The 19,924-nt window shown below is 42.9% G+C and overlaps 1 protein-coding gene across 1 annotated transcript in view; it reads right to left on the bottom strand.

Annotated features, from left to right (window-relative positions):
- Positions 1–19,650, bottom strand: part of dnm1l (dynamin 1-like) — a 37,359-nt gene extending 17,709 nt beyond the window's left edge. Inside the window, exons 1-11 of the mRNA XM_061970422.2 lie at positions 19,369–19,650; positions 12,943–13,087; positions 10,658–10,704; positions 10,461–10,532; positions 6,433–6,519; positions 6,199–6,361; positions 1,208–1,328; positions 998–1,129; positions 721–927; positions 523–643; positions 273–428 (exon numbers count right to left, since the gene is read on the bottom strand). Of these exons, the coding sequence (XP_061826406.1) occupies positions 273–428; positions 523–643; positions 721–927; positions 998–1,129; positions 1,208–1,328; positions 6,199–6,361; positions 6,433–6,519; positions 10,461–10,532; positions 10,658–10,704; positions 12,943–13,087; positions 19,369–19,470 (1,353 nt within the window). The 5' untranslated portion in view covers positions 19,471–19,650. The remainder of the gene's footprint in view (positions 1–272; positions 429–522; positions 644–720; positions 928–997; positions 1,130–1,207; positions 1,329–6,198; positions 6,362–6,432; positions 6,520–10,460; positions 10,533–10,657; positions 10,705–12,942; positions 13,088–19,368) is intronic.
- Between the last annotated feature and the right edge of the window lie 274 nt (positions 19,651–19,924).

Here is a 19,924-nt window from a genome sequence, read left to right as displayed (position 1 = left end):
GTTGGGCAAACTCCCATGCACCCTCAAGGACCCTGCCGAGAGTATATACTAAGTAGGCTAAATAACTAAACTTTAATACATGCTCGGATAGGCCAGTATCGGTCAGTATCGGTATCGGATCGGAAATGCAAAAACAATATCGGTATCGGATCGGAAGTGCAAAAACCTGGATCGGGACATCCCTAGCTGGTCTGCAGAAAAAGTGTGGGCCCTCCTGCTCCAGCTGTTGGCTGATTGATGTTGCAGGTGTATTGTTTTATATATGTGGCCACCTGTGTGCTGTAGTTGCTGCAGTGCTGGATGATCCTCTGCATCTCCTCGTGAACTAACTCCACACAGCGCAGACTCGGCTCCTCCAGACGCTTTACTTGCCTCTTGACCAGCAACTCAAAGGACACCTCGGGCACGAACAAAGCAGGCCTTGGGCCCTGGAGGGGGAAAAAAGGAAATACAAAAATGTTGCACTAATGAGCCTAAAAATGATTGTTGGAGTTGCATTTAAAAGATGTTGCGGAAACCCACCGTTGCATTTCTGATTGCCGTGAGTACGTCGATGGTGGTCAGGCCCCCCAGGGGATCGACAGACTCCAAGGTGCGCCCGAACGTCTCGTGAAATATGTAACAGATTCTGGCGCCGCCACAGCTGAAAGAGGGAGGACACAGAAAAATCAGTTGGTAGTGCTTTGCAGTGAGTGGCAAGGTGCTGGTGAGGACACTCACAGTTCAGCAGTCTCGATGTACTTGGCCGTGCCCTCGATGGTGTGGCAGTACTCTGCGGCAAACTTGGTGATGAGCTGCAACAACGTGGCGCTTTTGTCGTCCACCGGCTCTCCGTAGCTGTTGAGGAGCGACTGGTACTGGGCTGCCAGCACGTTGATCCTGGTTTTGAGCTCAGGGAGGCAGTCTCGGATGTGGTGCATGAGCAATCTAAAGTCATGTATTGTTTTTTACTGCACAATAACCAACATTTCAAAAAAAGAGGAATGTCCTCTCCTACCTATTCAGTGTCCTGGCGAGATATTTGGTACCACTTCTGTTCGCAAGGGAGGGGTACTTCTTCTGTAGAAAAGCGTATTCGTCACGTATAGAATCAGCCACGGATTTCCTCTGATTGATATCCAATTGGCTCCTGTGAGACGTCATGGGAACACACCGTGTTACCAGGAGCGCAACAACAGAGTTAGGCAAACCCACATGGCAAAGTCACCTGTTGACGAGTCCGATGATGCCTAGTTTCACAGGAATGACTCGGCCTGTCAGTATATCCATGGCGTCTGTTCCTGCGTCCATCAGATCCAGCTTGGTGACTACTGCTAGCGTCCTCCTGCCTGGACACACCAGTAGGAAAACAATTCAGAGATACACTAGCTCAGGGGTGCTCATTACGTCGATCGCGAGCTACCGGTCGATCTCGGAGGGTGTGTCAGTCGATCACCAGCCAGGCATTAAAAAAATAGTCCTAAAAATGAGCGATCATAAATCTTCACTATGACGTCACTTTCATGCCAGCTCATTAAAATTACCGAATGGAAGGCGAGAAACTCTTTATTTTAACAGACTCTGGCGCCGTACCTGTCGTCAAAACTCCAAAGACCGACTGCACAGTTGCACAGTTGCGCTAACAAAACAAGAGTCTCAGAAAGCTGGCGTGCACAAGCTAGCAAGCTACGGGGTTTGCCGACAATGTATTTCTTGTAAAGTGTATACAAAGGAGTACGGAAGCTGGACAAATAAAATGCCAAAAACCAACCACTTTCATGTGGTATTGGACAGAAAGGAGGACTTTTTTTCTCCTCCATTCGAAAATGCGGACGTTATCATCACCACTGTCTGATTCCAATCAATGCAAGTCCTCACAATCAGGTAATACACCAATTTATATTCTTGTCTTCGTGAAAGAAAGGAATCTATATGTGTTAAACATGCTTGTATTATCCTTAACCACCTTTAACTTGTTAACAATATTAACTATATGTGTTAAACATGCTTGTATTATCCTTAACCACCTTTAACTTGTTAACAATATTAACTATATGTGTTAAACATGCTTGTATTATCTTTAACCACCTTTAAGTTGTTAACAATATTAACTATATGTGTTAAACATGCTTGTATTATCTTTAACCACCTTTAAGTTGTTAACAATATTAACTATATGTGTTAAACATGCATGAAGTGCTCTAAAACTTGCTGGTAGACGGCTGCGTTGACCCTGGATCTCAGGAAACAGAGTGGACCGACACCAGCAGATGACATGGCACCCCAAACCATCACCCAACCATGCAAATTTTGCATTTCCTTTGGAAATCGAGGTCCCAGAGTCTGGAGGAAGACAGGAGAGGCACAGGATCCACGTTGCCTGAAGTCTAGTGTAAAGTTTCCACCATCAGTGATGGTTTGGGGTGCCATGTCATCTGCTGGTGTCGGTCCACTCTGTTTCCTGAGATCCAGGGTCAACGCAGCCGTCTACCAGCAAGTTTTAGAGCACTTCATGCTTCCTGCTGCTGACCTGCTCTATGGAGATGGAGATTTCAAGTTCCAACAGGACTTGGCGCCTGCACACAGCGCAAAATCTACCCGTGCCTGGTTTACGGACCATGGTATTTCTGTTCTAAATTGGCCCGCCAACTCCCCTGACCTTAGCCCCATAGAAAATCTGTGGGGTATTGTGAACAGGAAGATGCAGAATGCCAGACCCAAAAACGCAGAAGAGTTGAAGGCCACTATCAGAGCAACCTGGGCTCTCATAACACCTGAACAGTGCCAGAAACTCATCGACTCCATGCCACGCCGCATTAACGCAGTAATTGAGGCAAAAGGAGCTCCAACCAAGTATTGAGTATTGTACATGCTCATATTTTTCATTTTCATACTTTTCAGTTGGCCAACATTTCTAAAAATCCCTTTTTTGTATTAGCCTTAAGTAATATTCTAATTTTGTGACACACGGAATTTTGGATTTTCATTTGTTGCCACTTCAAATCATCAAAATTAAATGAAATAAACATTTGAATGCATCAGTCTGTGTGCAATGAATAAATATAATGTACAAGTTACACCTTTTGAATGCAATTACTGAAATAAATCAAGTTTTTCAAAATATTCTAATTTACTGGCTTTTACCTGTATATGTTTTTTTTTTTTATTGCTGCTTTTATTTATTTATCAGATGCCTTTTACTGAATAGGCACAAGCACTGTTATAATATTATGTTATGTGTAATGCCTTTTATACTGTATTTTGTATTGTTTGATGTACTGTATGTGATTGTATGTCTACTAGGACGTTGGATTCTGCAACAAAGCTTGATGAATGTTTTCCAGGTGATAATATCAGCAGGTGCTTTCCCTTGGCACGGCGCGCCTCGACGGAGGCGGTTTTGGTTTGGAACGCTCGAGACAAATGTGGCGCTTTATTAGCTCCACCACCGAAGTTATGTTTTGTCCAGGGTTTGTTTGTCTGTTGGTTAGGAACACAAGTCAAACAGTTATGGACAGATTTTGAAAAAACTATTCTCTTATCTACTACGATGTAGAGCAGACCTGGGCAAATTAAGGCCCAGGGGCCACATGCGGTCCATTAAGCTTTTCAGTCTGGCCCGCCGGACATTCCCAAATAATTTTTTTAGATCTTTAAGATGGAAAGTGTAGCTGCCATGATGATGTGCAGTGATGTTTTCTAATGACCGTAAGTCTTGAACTATACAAAGTATTTCAATGGTTGGAATCTGCGCTTATGGATGATATACCAGTTACTATGGTCATCTAATTAGTTACTATGGTAATCTACATCACAGCAGCTCAGACGAGGCACCAAGCAGTGTGGGCGGGAAGCTTTTCCACAGACGCGGAAGGAGCTTTTCACAACAAAGTTCTAAAGCTTAGTGATACGTCAGATTGTAGGTGGGTTTATTTTGTACCCTCCGCGTTCATATTTCACTGTTTGTTGCATTTTTGTTGCGTTTCACTTGATTGTAAAATATGTCGATCGAAAACGGGTGTGACATTCAGTAGAGTTTTAACTTGCACTTACAGATGTAGTGACCAACTGTAGTTACTGACAGTGGTTTTCTGAAGTGTTCCTGAGCCCATGTGGTGATATCCTTCACACACTGATGTCGCTTTTTGATGCGGTAACGCCTGAGGGATCCAAGGTCACGGCCTTGCCGCTTAAGTGCAGCGATTTCTCCAGATTCTCTGAACCTTTTGATGATATTACGGACCGTAGATGGTGAAATCCCTGAATTCCTTGCAATAGCTTGTTGAGAAATGTTGTTCTTAAACAATTTGCGCAGGCATTTGTTGACAAAGTGGTGACCCTCGCCCCATCCTTGTTTGTGAATGAGTGAGCATTTCATGGAAGCTGCTTTTATACCCAATCATGGCACCCACTTGTTCCCAATTAGCCTGTTCACCTGTGGGATGTTCCAAATAAGTCTTTGATGAACATTCCTCAACGTTCTCACTCTTTTTTGCCACTTGTGCCAGCTTTTTTGAAACATGTTGCAGGCATCAAATTCCAAATGAGCTAATATTTGCCAAAAATGTAGTTTTCCAGTTCGAACGTTAAGTATATTGTCTTTGCAGCCTATTCAATTGAATAGAAGTTGAAAAGGATTAGCAAATTATTGTATTCTCTTTTTATTTACCATTTACACAACATGACAACTTCACTGCTTTTGGGGTTTGTATATGCCAGGGGTCGGCAACCTTTACCAGTCAAAGAGCCATTTTTACCAGTTTCACAAATTATAGAAAACAATGGGAGCCGCAAAAAATTTTTGAAATTCTAAATGAAATAACACTGCATACGAAGTTTTTTTATTTTGCTTTGTGCTATGTATAACCAGGGGTCTCGGACACGCTGCCCACACCTTTATGTGGAATTTGAAAGCTGGTGCGGCACGCGGGTTTGTATTTAATGGCGCTTGTCAGCGTCATGCGTGCCGTGATGGTACAGCATATAGCACCCACTACAGTCAGCGTGCCTGATCAGCCACACGTTGTATGGGGCTTCCGCTTTGCTCACGTAGGTGACAGCATGGCACACTTAGTCAACAACCACACAGCTCACACTGACGGTGGCGGTATAAAAAAAACAAACTTTAACACTCTTACTAATAATGCACCACACTGTGAACCCACACCAAACAAGAATAACAAACACATTTCGGGAGAACATCTGCACCGTAACACAACATAAACACAACAGGACAAATACCCAGAATCCCATGCAGCCCTAACTCTTCCGGGCTACATTATACACCCACCGCTACCAAACCCCGCCCACCTCAACCGGGTTGATGTGTGAGGGAGAAGGGTTGGGGTGGGGGCGGGGTTTGGTGGTAGCAGGGGTGTATAATGTAGCCCGGAAGAGTCAGGGCTGCATGGGATTCTGGGTGTTTGTTCTGTTGTGTTTATGTTGTGTTACGGTGCAGATGTTCTCCCGAAATGTGTTTGTCATTCTTGTTTGGTTTTGGTTCAAAGTGTGGCGCATTATTAGTAAGAGTGTTAAAGTTGGTTTATATGACCACCGTCAGTGTAACCTGTGTGGCTATTGACCAAGTATGCCTTGCTGTCACGTACGTGTGCAAGCATAAGATGTATATTGTTTAACAAGTGTTGGGCTGGCACTCTGTCAATACAGATTGTAGAGGGCGCCAAATATTGTACCATCATGGCACGCCCTTATTACCGGTATAGCCGTAAGGGTGAAAATCGGTGAATATTAATCCCGGGAGTTTTCTGCGAGAGGCACTGAAATCCGGAAGTCTCACGGGAAAATTGGGGGGTTCAGCAAGTAAGCTGCTGAGCCGCATCAGAGTGATCAAAGAGCCGCATGCGGCTCGCCGACCCCTGGTATATGCCAATAGCTGAATGCCGTGATCACCCTGAAATTAATCACCATCATCGATCATAATCAAATAATCACTCAGCCTTAATTGGTGGTACTGGTAGCATCATGGTCTAAGGTTGCATGAGAGCTGCTGACAGTGGAGAGTTCATACCTCAACTCCAACATGTACTACACGTTAAATCCAAAGTTTCATTTCTATAGTACTGACCAGTAGCGGTTTTAGAAATTGGCCATATGGGCTCGTGCCCAGGAAAGCATTCTCTAGGGGGCACAAAAATCTTATTTACTTGTGCTCAGCGTCCGTCGCCCCATCCCTAGCAGACAAAAAGACATGGCATTTACCATCCGGGTCAACCTCCCTGGCCACCTTCAGGGCCTCTGACGTTGCCATGTCTGTGTTGGCAGCAGTCACAGCCAGGATGATGGAGTTGGGGTTGGAGATGTACTTGACAATCAGTTCTCGGATCTGGATCTCGATGTCTTTGGGCTGGTCTCCAACTGGCACCTGTGCCAAGAAACGCATACGGTCTACAACCATGTTCGGATTCTGTGAGGCATGCCTTTTATGTAGCTCACCTTTGTGATACCGGGCAGGTCCACCAGTGTGAGGTTGACAACATGAGGTGAGAAGACCTTCAGGTGAATGGGTTCATCACTGATACCCTAAGGATAACAAAGATACATACCTTTTAATATGATATTTATCAGCAAGCTTTTTTAAGTATTCAGTACAACATATTATATGTTTAATATATGTACAGTACTGTATATCATAATATATTCAATATAAAGTGTCATAAATACTATTAGAATACGGTTGTACAAATAAAGCCATTGTCTTTAACAAATAACTTACCTCCATTTAAAGGCTTGGTACTCAAGTTGATTCTATAAACGTGCACTGCAAATACTGAAATCTAAGTAAGATGAAATATCTCAAATAAGGGTGATATTTGCCAGATAATGTCTTCTAATAGGTTTCATTTAGGGGTCCTTCTACGCACACCATAATAAAACTCATATGTTGAAGCACAGTACGCCTGACTATGTAAGCCATAAACCATACACTGCAAAAACTGAAATCTAAGTAAGATGAAATATCTCAAATAAGGGTGATATTTGCTTATTTTCTGTCTGATAAGATAATTCTTCTCACTAAGCAGATTTTATGTTAGAGTGTTTTACTTGTTTTAAGTGTTTTGGTCCTAAATGATCTCAGTAAGATATTAAAGCTTGTTGCTGAGATTTGATGACCTATATTGAGTAAAACATGCTTAAAACTAGAATATCAACTGTTGCAAAGCTGTGTCATCAACACTCACAAGTATAAAACAACTTTTTCAAAGTAATCATTTCTTATTTCAAGCATGAAATAAAAAATTATGACTGTGTCTCATAATTAAAACAGATGACAGCCAAATGGACTTTGCTGTTTTATTTTCAAAGAAACAATAGAAAAGATGTACTTTTATAGTAGTACAGTTGCACACTACAGTAAACTGACAGTTAATATTTAAACATTTGACATTTCAAACAATTTTGAACAGAAATAGTTCATGCACATTCAGATAAATTCTTCAAAATTACAATTAAAAAAAAAATTTGGCCGGGGGCCGGGCTGTAAATAAATAAATAAATAAAAATAAAAAAATTTTTTTATATATATATATATATATATATATATATATATATATATATATATATATATATATATATATATATATATATATATATATATATATATATATATTAGAGATGCGCGGTTTGCGGACACAACCGCGGAGTCGGGCGGTTGAAATAAAAAAAAATTAGATTTTATACGCGGGTCGGGTGGTTGAAATAAAAAAAAATTAGATTTTAAATAGATTCAGGCGGGTGGCAGTTAAACCAATTCAGAAATATATATACATAGTTAAATGTTGTTACCCACATACGAAAAACGAGCAGGCACCTGCAGCATATGCCACAACAGAAGAAGAAAAAAAAAGAGATGGACACTTTTACGGAGCGGAGAAGGGACGCCTCGCCGGGGTCCGGGACCGAGGCCCCTTCCCCCCGAGAGGGCCCCACCGGGAGCCTTAGCTGAGGTGATCCGCGAGAAGGGCCCGACGCATGTCCAGGGTCACCACCGCGCCCACCGCACGACACCCCGCCTCGTTCCGCCTTCGCCGCGGCCGGCGTCACGCGCAGCAGGTAAGCAGCTTGCCTGCCCGCCACCCCCGTGGCCGGGGGCTCGTAACAGGGGTCACTCCGCGCGCTCCGCCCGCGCAGCTTACCTGCCCGCCACCCCCGTTGCCGGGGGCGCGTAACAGGGGTCACTCCGCGCGCAGTGCGCTCACGAAAGGGGTGGGGCTCACCCTGGTGAGCCGACTGGGCCACTTTTGGTAAGCAGAACTGGCGCTGCGGGATGAACCGAACGCCGGGTTAAGGCGCCCGATGCCGACGCTCATCAGACCCCAGAAAAGGTGTTGGTTGATATAGACAGCAGGACGGTGGCCATGGAAGTCGGAACCCGCTAAGGAGTGTGTAACAACCCACCTGCCGAATCAACTAGCCCTGAAAATGGATGGCGCTGGAGCGTCGGGCCCATACCCGGCCGTCGCCGGCAGCGAGAGCCGCGAGGGCTAGGCCGCGACGAGTAGGATGGCCGCCGCGGTGCGCGCTGAAGCCTCGGGACATCGCACCTCCACGTGCTTTGGGGTGCGCTCAGAGCGGGTCCCAGATGATTGCGCACTGGTGTGCGTCTGGGCCGTGACAGCGTGGCACGCATTGTCTCTGCTGCATTGGATCAGTCTCCTTTCTTTAACAGGCAAAAGCTTTATAACCTCACTAATGCCTTGCATTGTCTATATTAGATATATAACAACGGGCGGGTGCGGGCGGATGCGGTTTTGATTAAATGCTAGTTCGGGTGGATGCGGATGGTTGACGACTTTTGTGATGCGGTTGCGGATGAAATAATTGCCTATCCGCGCATCTCTAATATATATATATATTCCTTGCGCGAGAGTAACACGCGATTGCCTTTCCATTAAGAAAAATAAACTAGTTTTTAGTATAAGTTTGCTGGTTTCAAAAAATGTAATGCCGAGCGCTTATCTTAGCTTATGTCAAGATAATGGCACTAGCATTTACTTAATGTAAGAATATTTTTCAACATACTGAGAAAAAAGGTCTCATAGTTGTTTTTTCTATCAAGGAAAGTGCACTTGATATTAGTGAGAATATACTTATTTTAAGGTATTTTTGGGTTCATCGAGGTTAGCTAATTAGGGCCCGCAATGGCCCATTGCAAAAGGACTCCCACAGGGAGTCCTTATGCAATGGGACATAAGGACCTATTGTATTTGTAAGGTTTTATTATTCCTTTTTCTTTATTCTTCCGCCGCCTCTTTGAGCACTAATTTGACCCACTTAACATGCTTCAAAACTCACCATATTTGACCCACACATCAGGACCCGCGAAAATTGTCTTTTAATAAAAAAACCAAACTGCAAAAATCAAAATTGCGCTCTAGCGTCCCCTAGGGGGGAAAAAACTAGACTGCCTGTAACTCCCACTAGGAAGGTCAGAAAGACATGAAACAAAATCCTCTATGTAGGTCTGACTCAGACCTAACTTTCATAATGGTACATTCTCGGGCTAAAATCAACAGGAAGTTGGCAATTCCCCCTTCAAGACAAAAAAGTACTAAAAACAGTCACTTTTGCCTCTTTGAGCTGTAATTTGACCCCCTTAACATGCTTCAAAACTCACCAAACTGAACACACACATCAGGACTGGCTAAAACTGTGATCTAATGAAAAAACCTAACCCCAAATCTAAAATTTGTGCTCTACAGCAATTTTTTAATAAAACGCACAAAAAACTGCTCCTCGGATGAAAAATCTGACAAAACTGCCTGTAACTCCCACTGGGAAGGTCGGAAACGAAACGAAAACCTCTGCGTAGGTCTCACTTAGACCTACATTTCATAAATTGACAACCCCCAGCAAAAATATACAGGAAGTTTGCTATTCCCCCTTCAACACAACATTTTTGTAAAAACCCGTCACCTTTCTTCAAACATTATCTCCTCTGAGCGCGTTTGTTGTTTCGGCTTCAAACTAACACAGGAGAGAGATCGAACCCTTCTGATTAAAAGTTGGTGAAAGAGTTGTGATACCTGCTCCGGTTTTGATTTTATGACCCTTCAAAGACCCGCTGCACTGATGCTCCTGCGGTGCTGTTTTTTTAAGATGGCTGCTCAAAAGCAGGAAGCACCAACGTGCCCACACAATGCAGACAAGGTAGGTACACTAGACAAAAGTCTTGGGACACTTCAGACTAAAAGTAGACAAAAGTATTGGGACACTTAGGACTAGCACCTGCCAAATACGCGGGCCCGAACAACGCTGCTTGCAGCTTTAATTTGACTTGTTTTGGAAAGTCTTGACAAGCCAAATGTTCTTGTTCTATTGGCAGATAATTTTGCTTACTTCAAGTAAAATACCCCTCATTTTTGTATTTTTTTCCCTTGTTTTTGAACACTGACATTTTGCAGTGTGCCAACCATTATTTAAGTCAACACAGTACGGTAGACTGAAAACCAAACTGTCAGTACCTTGTTAATGCCAGATATTCTTTCGGTTTCTGCTTCGATTTCTTGGCGGATCTCCTCGAAATTTGTGTAAATCTAAAAACCACAAAATATGCAACATTTTAGCATCAGGGCTATAATATAGTGACTAATCTTTAATATGGCAAATCAAATATTAAAGTAGCTGAGGGCTCATTTGTTCACCGTCAATGAAATGTTACCTTGTTTTTGGTGTGCAAAAATTTGCCCCATTCCTCGCCATCGACGCCTGCAGACAATGAGGTGGACGGCATTACACAAACATGTGGCCAAAAGATCAGTTCTCTGTTTTCTATTCTCAAGAGAGGAATTCTCTGGTGGTGGCTAAAAATGGGACTGTTCCACAAAGTGGAAAAAATAATGACATTTTCCACTGTATGGAAGCACATTGAACCTTGAAGCATAAAGAAGGAAGCACAATAAAGCTAATTAAAACTGCCAGAACAACAAAACAAGTACAGGTAAAAGCCAGTAAATTAGAATATTTTGAAAAACTTGATTTATTTCAGTAATTGCATTCAAAAGGTGTAACTTGTACATTATATTTATTCATTGCACACAGACTGATGCATTCAAATGTTTATTTCATTTAATTTTGATGATTTGAAGTGGCAACAAATGAAAATCCAAAATTCCGTGTGTCACAAAATTAGAATATTACTTAAGGCTAATACAAAAAAGGGATTTTTAGAAATGTTGGCCAACTGAAAAGTATGAAAATGAAAAATATGAGCATGTACAATACTCAATACTTGGTTGGAGCTCCTTTTGCCTCAATTACTGCGTTAATGCGGCGTGGCATGGAGTCGATGAGTTTCTGGCACTGCTCAGGTGTTATGAGAGCCCAGGTTGCTCTGATAGTGGCCTTCAACTCTTCTGTGTTTTTGGGTCTGGCATTCTGCATCTTCCTTTTCACAATACCCCACAGATTTTCTATGGGGCTAAGGTCAGGGGAGTTAGCGGGCCAATTTAGAACAGAAATACCATGGTCCGTAAACCAGGCACGGGTAGATTTTGCGCTGTGTGCAGGCGCCAAGTCCTGTTGGAACTTGAAATCTCCATCTCCATAGAGCAGGTCAGCAGCAGGAAGCATGAAGTGCTCTAAAACTTGCTGGTAGATGGCTGCGTTGACCCTGGATCTCAGGAAACAGAGTGGACCGACACCAGCAGATGACATGGCACCCCAAACCATCACCCAACCATGCAAATTTTGCATTTCCTTTGGAAATCGAGGTCCCAGAGTCTGGAGGAAGACAGGAGAGGCACAGGATCCACGTTGCCTGAAGTCTAGTGTAAAGTTTCCACCATCAGTGATGGTTTGGGGTGCCATGTCATCTGCTGGTGTCGGTCCACTCTGTTTCCTGAGATCCAGGGTCAACGCAGCCGTCTACCAGCAAGTTTTAGAGCACTTCATGCTTCCTGCTGCTGACCTGCTCTATGGAGATGGAGATGTCAAGTTCCAACAGGACTTGGCGCCTGCACACAGCGCAAAATCTACCCGTGCCTGGTTTACGGACCATGGTATTTCTGTTCTAAATTGGCCCGCCAACTCCCCTGACCTTAGCCCCATAGAAAATCTGTGGGGTATTGTGAAAAGGAAGATGCAGAATGCCAGACCCAAAAACGCAGAAGAGTTGAAGGCCACTATCAAAGCAACCTGGGCTCTCATAACACCTGAGCAGTGCCAGAAACTCATCGACTCCATGCCACGCCGCATTAACGCAGTAATTGAGGCAAAAGGAGCTCCAACCAAGTATTGAGTATTGTACATGCTCATATTTTTCATTTTCATACTTTTCAGTTGGCCAACATTTCTAAAAATCCCTTTTTTGTATTAGCCTTAAGTAATATTCTAATTTTGTGACACACGGAATTTTGGATTTTCATTTGTTGCCACTTCAAATCATCAAAATTAAATGAAATAAACATTTGAATGCATCAGTCTGTGTGCAATGAATAAATATAATGTACAAGTTACACCTTTTGAATGCAATTACTGAAATAAATCAAGTTTTTCAAAATATTCTAATTTACTGGCTTTTACCTGTATAAAGACAGGGATTGTCAGTCAGCTCAGGGAAAGCTGGCAGTTTAGGACATCAAAGCTAAATTCAGGATGTTGGTACATTGAATGAATTCTTGTAATATAAATGCAAACCTAATTTGTACACGGAATTATCCAACAAGTGGAAATGAGGGCATGAGCTCTGGGTGGGTGAGGCGTCACAGGACACAAAAAGGACGGGCAGAATGATACAGACTGGGGGAGGGTTTGGGAATCAAGGAGGTTATGTAATGTATAAACACAGTAAGGCAAATAAGACAAGGAGACCTCTGTAAAAGCGGCCATTTTTCTTGAATTCTGTGGTTTGAGAGAGACAACAAGATGTCCGAGATGACGATCATGTAAGAAGTTCTAAAGTAAAAGAAAAAGGTTGGGATTCGGGAACATACAACAGTATATTACCATTCTCTTCGCTGGTCTTCCTGCGGTCTTCGGGGTCGATGTGAACCAGCTGAAAAATCAGGGGCCGGCGGGTTACGATGCCTGTGCCACGAGGTAGTACGTCCCGGCCAACAAGGCTCTCTAAAACAGAACTCTTGCCGCTGCTCTGTAAAAAAACAAACAGAATGTGACACGACAATCAGAATCAGCTTTATTGGCCAAGTATTTTTGCCACACAATGAATTTGACTTGGTACACTGAGGTCTCTTTGTTCCATGTAAACAACTAACAAGGAAAAGTTGAGTTGAGTTTGAGTTTATATGGAACATGCGAGCATACAACATGATACATCAAAATTTCCACTTTCTCTTTTCAACATGTTCGAAAAGGAGTAGGAAAAAGCAGAGCTTACATATCTAATCCTACCCCTTGTCTTTTACATAACAGTTGCTAAAACTTTTGTTCACTTCCTGTTTTCAATGTACCGGTATTCACAATATACTCCATAAATAATCACAATAAAAATAAATACATAAATAATACTCGGTGAAGTAAGTTACATTTCATATGGTGAGATGAGTAAGATTATTTTGAAAAAATGAATGGATGAATGATGTTTATCATGGTTCTTCTTCTTTGTACTTTGTAAACACTTTAAGTTTGAAGAGTTTCTTAAAGTGGATTATATTAGTACATTGTTTGATTGCTTTGCTTAATCCATTCCATCATTTAATTCCACATACTGATATACTGAAGGTTTTAAGTGTTGTACGTGCATACAAAATTACGTTTTTCTCTAAGATTATATTTCTCCTCTTTTTTTTGAGAAGAATTGTTGTATATTCTTGGCTAGCAGGTTATAGTTTGCTTTGTGTATAATTTTAGCTGTTTGCAAATTCACGATGTGGTGGAATTTCAGTATTTTTGATTCAATAAAAAAACGGTTTGTATGTTCTCTATATCCAACAGTATGTATTATTATAACTGATCTTTTTTGTAACGCCGTTAATGAATGAAGTGTACTTTTGTAATTATTTCCCCATATTTCTACACAATAACTCAGATACGAGTTATTGTAGAGAATATGAAGTGATTTTTGGTCGAGAACATGTTTTGCTTTATTCATTATTGACGTGTTTCTTGCTACTTTATGGTGTACATTTTGTGATCATTATATCTACAAACATAAGGACTTTGTTGATAGCATGTAGCTAGCCAAGGGGGGAAAAAACCTCCCGAGGTTTGTCCAACTCTTAACAGCGATGCTGACCAAAACGGCCGAGACAGCCACATCCGATTAGCTGGCCTATGAAAGTAAACCTGACACATTAAACCGATTAGCTGCCACAGAGTCTGTAGGCTGCTCCACGGGGCGGTATGGCTCGCTTGGTAGAGTGGCCGTGCCAGCAACTTGAGGGTTCCAAGTTCGATCCCCGCTTCTGCCATCTGACTCACTGCCTTTGTGTCCTTGGGCAAGACACTTTACCCACCTGCTCCCAGTGCCACCCACACTGGTTTAAAAATGTGACTTAGATACAGGTTTCACAATGTAAAGGGCTTTGAGTCACTAGAGAAAAGTGCTATATAAATATAATCCACATGGTCAATAGTAGGCTCCAGCGCCCCCCGCAACCCCGAAGGGAATAAGCGGTAGAAAATGGATGGATGGATGGATGGCCAATAGTGGTGTACTTTTACAGCAACATTAAGATACGCAAGTGTAGGGACTTGGGTTGCAAAATTCTGGGAATATTCAAAGTTGGAAACTTTCCATGGGAATTAATGGGAAATGAATGGGAATAAACATTGAATGCAACATGCTACATCTCGCAGCATGATTATTAGCTAAAACAACCTGATTTAATGCAAATTCAGTAGAATTTCAACCCTGCATTGTGCATTCCTCGAATGCAACATGCTAGATCTTGCAGCATGATTATTAGCTAAAACAACCTGATTTAATGCAAATTCAGTAGAATTTCAACCCTGCATTGTGCATTCCTCGAATGCAACATGCTAGATCTTGCAGCATGATTATTAGCTAAAACAACCTGATTTAATGCAAATTCAGTAGAATTTCAACCCTGCATTGTGCATTCCTCGAATGCAACATGCTAGATCTTGCAGCATGATTATTAGCTAAAACAACCTGATTTAATGCAAATTCAGTAGAATTTCAACCCTGCATTGTGCATTCCTCGAATGCAACATGCTAGATCTTGCAGCATGATTATTAGCTAAAACAACCTGATTTAATGCAAATTCAGTAGAATTTCAACCCTGCATTGTGCATTCCTCGAATGCAACATGCTAGATCTTGCAGCATGATTATTAGCTAAAACAACCTGATTTAATGCAAATTCAGTAGAATTTCAACCCTGCATTGTGCATTCCTCGAATGCAACATGCTAGATCTTGCAGCATGATTATTAGCTAAAACAACCTGATTTAATGCAAATTCAGTAGAATTTCAACCCTGCACTGTGCATTCCTCAAATGCAACATGCTAGATCTTGCAGCATGATTATTAGCTAAAACAACCTGATTTAATGCAAATTCAGTAGAATTTCAACCCTGCACTGTGCATTCCTCGAATGCAACATGCTAGATCTTGGAGCATGATTATTAGCTAAAACAACCTGATTTAATGCAAATTCAGTAGAATTTCAACCCTGCACTGTGCATTCCTCGAATGCAACATGCTAGATCTTGCAGCATGATTATTAGCTAAAACAACCTGATTTAATGCAAATTCAGTAGAATTTCAACCCTGCACTGTGCATTCCTCCATCACATGCACAGATAATTCCCAGCATGCTAAACACTACAGCAGGGCTATTGAGGCCACACTAGTGTTTGTGCCCAAGGACTTCATCCAGTCAGGTAAGTGTTGATGATATTACTGGGGTAAATATATTTGATCTATGGTATTTAAGTTTAATAGAGGTGGAATAAATGATAAATAAATGGGTTGTACTTGTATAGCGCTTTTCTACCTTCAAGGTACTCAAAGCGCTTTGACACTACTTCCACATTTACCCATTCACACACACATTCACACACTGATGGAGGGAGCTGCCATGCAAGGCGCTAACCAGCACCCATCAGGAGCAAGGGTGAAGTGTCTTGCTCAGGACACAACGGACATGACGAGGTTGGTACTAGGTGGGGATTGAACCAGGGACCCTCGGGTCGCGCACGGCCATTCTTCCACTGCGCCACGCCGTCCCTTGTTATAGCTTGTTATTGTATGACTGTAGACTACTCAAGCAGAATTCCACTCAAGCTAGCTAGCTAGCTGTTCCTGTACTTGTTAAATGATTTTGGAGCCAATATCTCTAGCTAGCTAGGTTTATGTACCACCACCAGTCTCATAATGAACCGAAAATATTTCTCCGTTAGCCGTGATGCTAATTTTCTCAAATTTGGTAAATAAATAACCCCAAAAATGTATATTTTGTTGTTTTCTTACTGTACCGAAAATGAACCGAACCGTGGCCGCTAAACCGAGGTACGTACCGAACCGAAATTTTTGTGTACCGTTACACCCCTAATGAATTGATTAACGTAGACCCCGACTTAAACAGGTTAAACAACTTATTCGGGTGTTACCATTTAGTGGTCAATTGTACGGTATATGTACTGTACTGTGCAATCTACTAATAAAAGTTTCAATCAATCAATCAAAACCTTAGATTTAAAAAAACAATGCAATGTATTTAAGTTCATTATAAGAAAGTAGGGGTGTAACAGTACGTGTATTTGTATTGAACTGTTTCGGTACGGGGGTTTCAGTTCGGTTCGGAGGTGTACCGAACGAGTTTTCACACCAACATATTAAGTAGCCGCCTTTGCTTCCTTCTGCCTCTGTCTCTGTCAGTCCTCTACACAGCACCCAGCATTGTCCCAGACACACAACCATCTGATTGGTTACACACAGAGCGGTAACAGCCAATCAGCAGTGCGTATTCAGAGCACATGTAGTCAGTGCTTAGCGTTTAGCAGGTAATCATCAGGCAGCGGACTCTCCCCAAATGATAATAAACACCTCCCAGTCAACTACTAGTAACATCACTATGAGCCCGTTGATGTTCTAGAAACCTAAACGGCAGCTCAGTTCGCTCGCAGTCCTGGCTTGAGGTGAAGGCTAATTCGCTTTTAGCATACCGTTAGCTCATTTTGCAGTGTGTGTGTGTCTATGTGTGTGTTACGGACAGCAAAGCCCTGTCTATCTATTATTTCACTTTAACTTTTTCTGTGTTGATTGAGCTGTGTTGAAGCAGGACATTATGTTAAATGAAGTGTTTCTGTCTCTGATAGTTGATATAATAATGTAAGTGCATCATTAAGCCTACATGAACTCCATGCTTCGGGGGCGGTACCTCTGGATTGGCAGACCGAGGTGGTGGTTCCTCTCTTTAAGAAGGGGAACCGGAGGGTGTGTTCTAACTATCATGGGATCACACTCCTCAGCCTTCCCGGTAAGGTCTATTCAGGTGTACTGGAGAGGAGGCTACGCCGGATAGTCGAACCTCGGATTCAGGAGGAACAGTGTGGTTTTCGTCCTGGTAGTGGAACTGTGGACCAGCTCTATACTCTCGGCAGGGTCCTTGAGGGTGCATGGGAGTTTGCCCAACCAGTCTACATGTGCTTTGTGGACTTGGAGAAGGCATTCGACCGTGTCCCTCGGGAAGTCCTGTGGGGGGTGCTCAGAGAGTATGGGGTATCGGACTGTCTGATTTTGGCGGTCCGCTCCCTGTATGATCAGTGTCAGAGCTTGGTCCGCATTGCCGGCAGTAAGTCGGACACGTTTCCAGTGAGGGTTGGACTCCGCCAAGGCTGCCCTTTGTCACCCATTCTGTTCATAACTTTTAGGGACAGAATTTCTAGGCGCAGTCAAGGCGTTGAGGGGATCCGGTTTGGTGGCTGCAGGATTAGGTCTCTGCTTTTTGCAGATGATGTGGTCCTGATGGCTTCATCTGGCCAGGATCTTCAGCTCTCGCTGGATCGGTTCGCAGCCGAGTGTGAAGCGACTGGGATGAGAATCAGCACCTCCAAGTCCGAGTCCATGGTTCTCGCCCGGAAAAGGGTGGAGTGCCATCTCCGGGTTGGGGAGGAGATCTTGCCCCAAGTGGAGGAGTTCAAGTACCTCGGAGTCTTGTTCACGAGTGAGGGAAGAGTGGATCGTGAGATCGACAGGCGGATCGGTGCGGCATCTTCAGTAATGCGGACGCTGTATCGATCCGTTGTGGTGAAGAAGGAGCTGAGCCGGAAGGCAAAGCTCTCAATCGATCTACTGATGGTTTGGGTTGGTTTGGTTTGCATTTCCTTTGGAAATCGAGGTCCCAGAGTCTGGAGGAAGACAGGAGAGGCACAGGATCCACGTTGCCTGAAGTCTAGTGTAAAGTTTCCACCATCAGTGATGGTTTGGGGTGCCATGTCATCTGCTGGTGTCGGTCCACTCTGTTTCCTGAGATCCAGGGTCAACGCAGCCGTCTACCAGCAAGTTTTAGAGCACTTCATGCTTCCTGCTGCTGACCTGCTCTATGGAGATGGAGATTTCAAGTTCCAACAGGACTTGGCGCCTGCACACAGCGCAAAATCTACCCGTGCCTGGTTTACGGACCATGGTATTTCTGTTCTAAATTGGCCCGCCAACTCCCCTGACCATAGCCCCATAGAAAATCTGTGAGGTATTGTGAAAAGGAAGATGCAGAATGCCAGACCCAAAATCGCAGAAGAGTTGAAGGCCACTATCAGAGCAACCTGGGCTCTCATAACACCTGAGCAGTGCCAGAAACTCATCGACTCCATGCCACGCCGCATTAACGCAGTAATTGAGGCAAAAGGAGCTCCAACCAAGTATTGAGTATTGTACATGCTCATATTTTTCATTTTCATACTTTTCAGTTGGCCAACATTTCTAAAAATCCCTTTTTTGTATTAGCCTTAAGTAATATTCTAATTTTGTGACACACGGAATTTTGGATTTTCATTTGTTGCCACTTCAAATCATCAAAATTAAATGAAATAAACATTTGAATGCATCAGTCTGTGTGCAATGAATAAATATAATGTACAAGTTACACCTTTTGAATGCAATTACTGAAATAAATCAAGTTTTTCAAAAATATTCTAATTTACTGGCTTTTACCTGTAGTTTGCAAGACGTCTAATATGTGGGCCGCTGAAGTACAAGTAACGGACCACTAAGGGCACCTGGACCAGACCTTGAACACACCTGAGCTACCCCAAGTAACTACGCTCTTTGTGATGACAATTGTCGCTACAAAGCTCCAACGGAACAGTTTGCGCGACCACTCGTGTGCTCGTTGTATTTGTATTTGACTCACAGTCAAAGAATGTCATGGAAATATCGTAGAGAAAGTCCAAAAGAAGTTGCTACTATATGAGAAGTTGGGAGCTAGCCGCGGTGACGTCACTTACCTGAGTACCTACAACTACTATCTGCGGCAGCTGAATGACGTCCGCGCCCACAGTGTTGAAAACATCTTGCAGTTTGTTTATGACAGGTATAAGGGCCTCCATGAGCTCCGAAACCGCTCCCGACCTGTCCAAAAAAAAGGGGGACCGAGTTCCTTGCGCTGCCTCGCACGGTCAACAAAGTCATTCAATGTCCCTCTCGGCTAATGCTAGCTCGCGTCGCCTCCACATCTCTTTGACTGGATAACGACTGCGCACAACAATTGCGCACCGTTGCATTGTGGGAAAGAGAGTGCGTCACACTTGACGTCCAATTGGATTCTCCGCGGAAACGTCTGGAAGCCCGAACTACATTTCCGGTAAATGACGTCACAACTCCTGAAACAAGAATTAAAAAAAAAAAAAGACGCATCAGTAACCAAGGTTGCAGGCAAAATATTTTTGTGTGTGGAGATTAAAAAATACAAAATGTATTTGCAAATACAAAATAACAATTTTAATGAATGTTTTTGTTTATTATTAGGGTATTGCTGTATATTTATTATTTTACTTATTTTTT

The sequence above is a fragment of the Nerophis lumbriciformis genome, linkage group LG10, assembly GCF_033978685.3.
Source record: "Nerophis lumbriciformis linkage group LG10, RoL_Nlum_v2.1, whole genome shotgun sequence".
Classification (NCBI taxonomy): domain Eukaryota; kingdom Metazoa; phylum Chordata; class Actinopteri; order Syngnathiformes; family Syngnathidae; genus Nerophis; species Nerophis lumbriciformis.
This window is presented reverse-complemented; position numbering and strand designations above follow the sequence as displayed.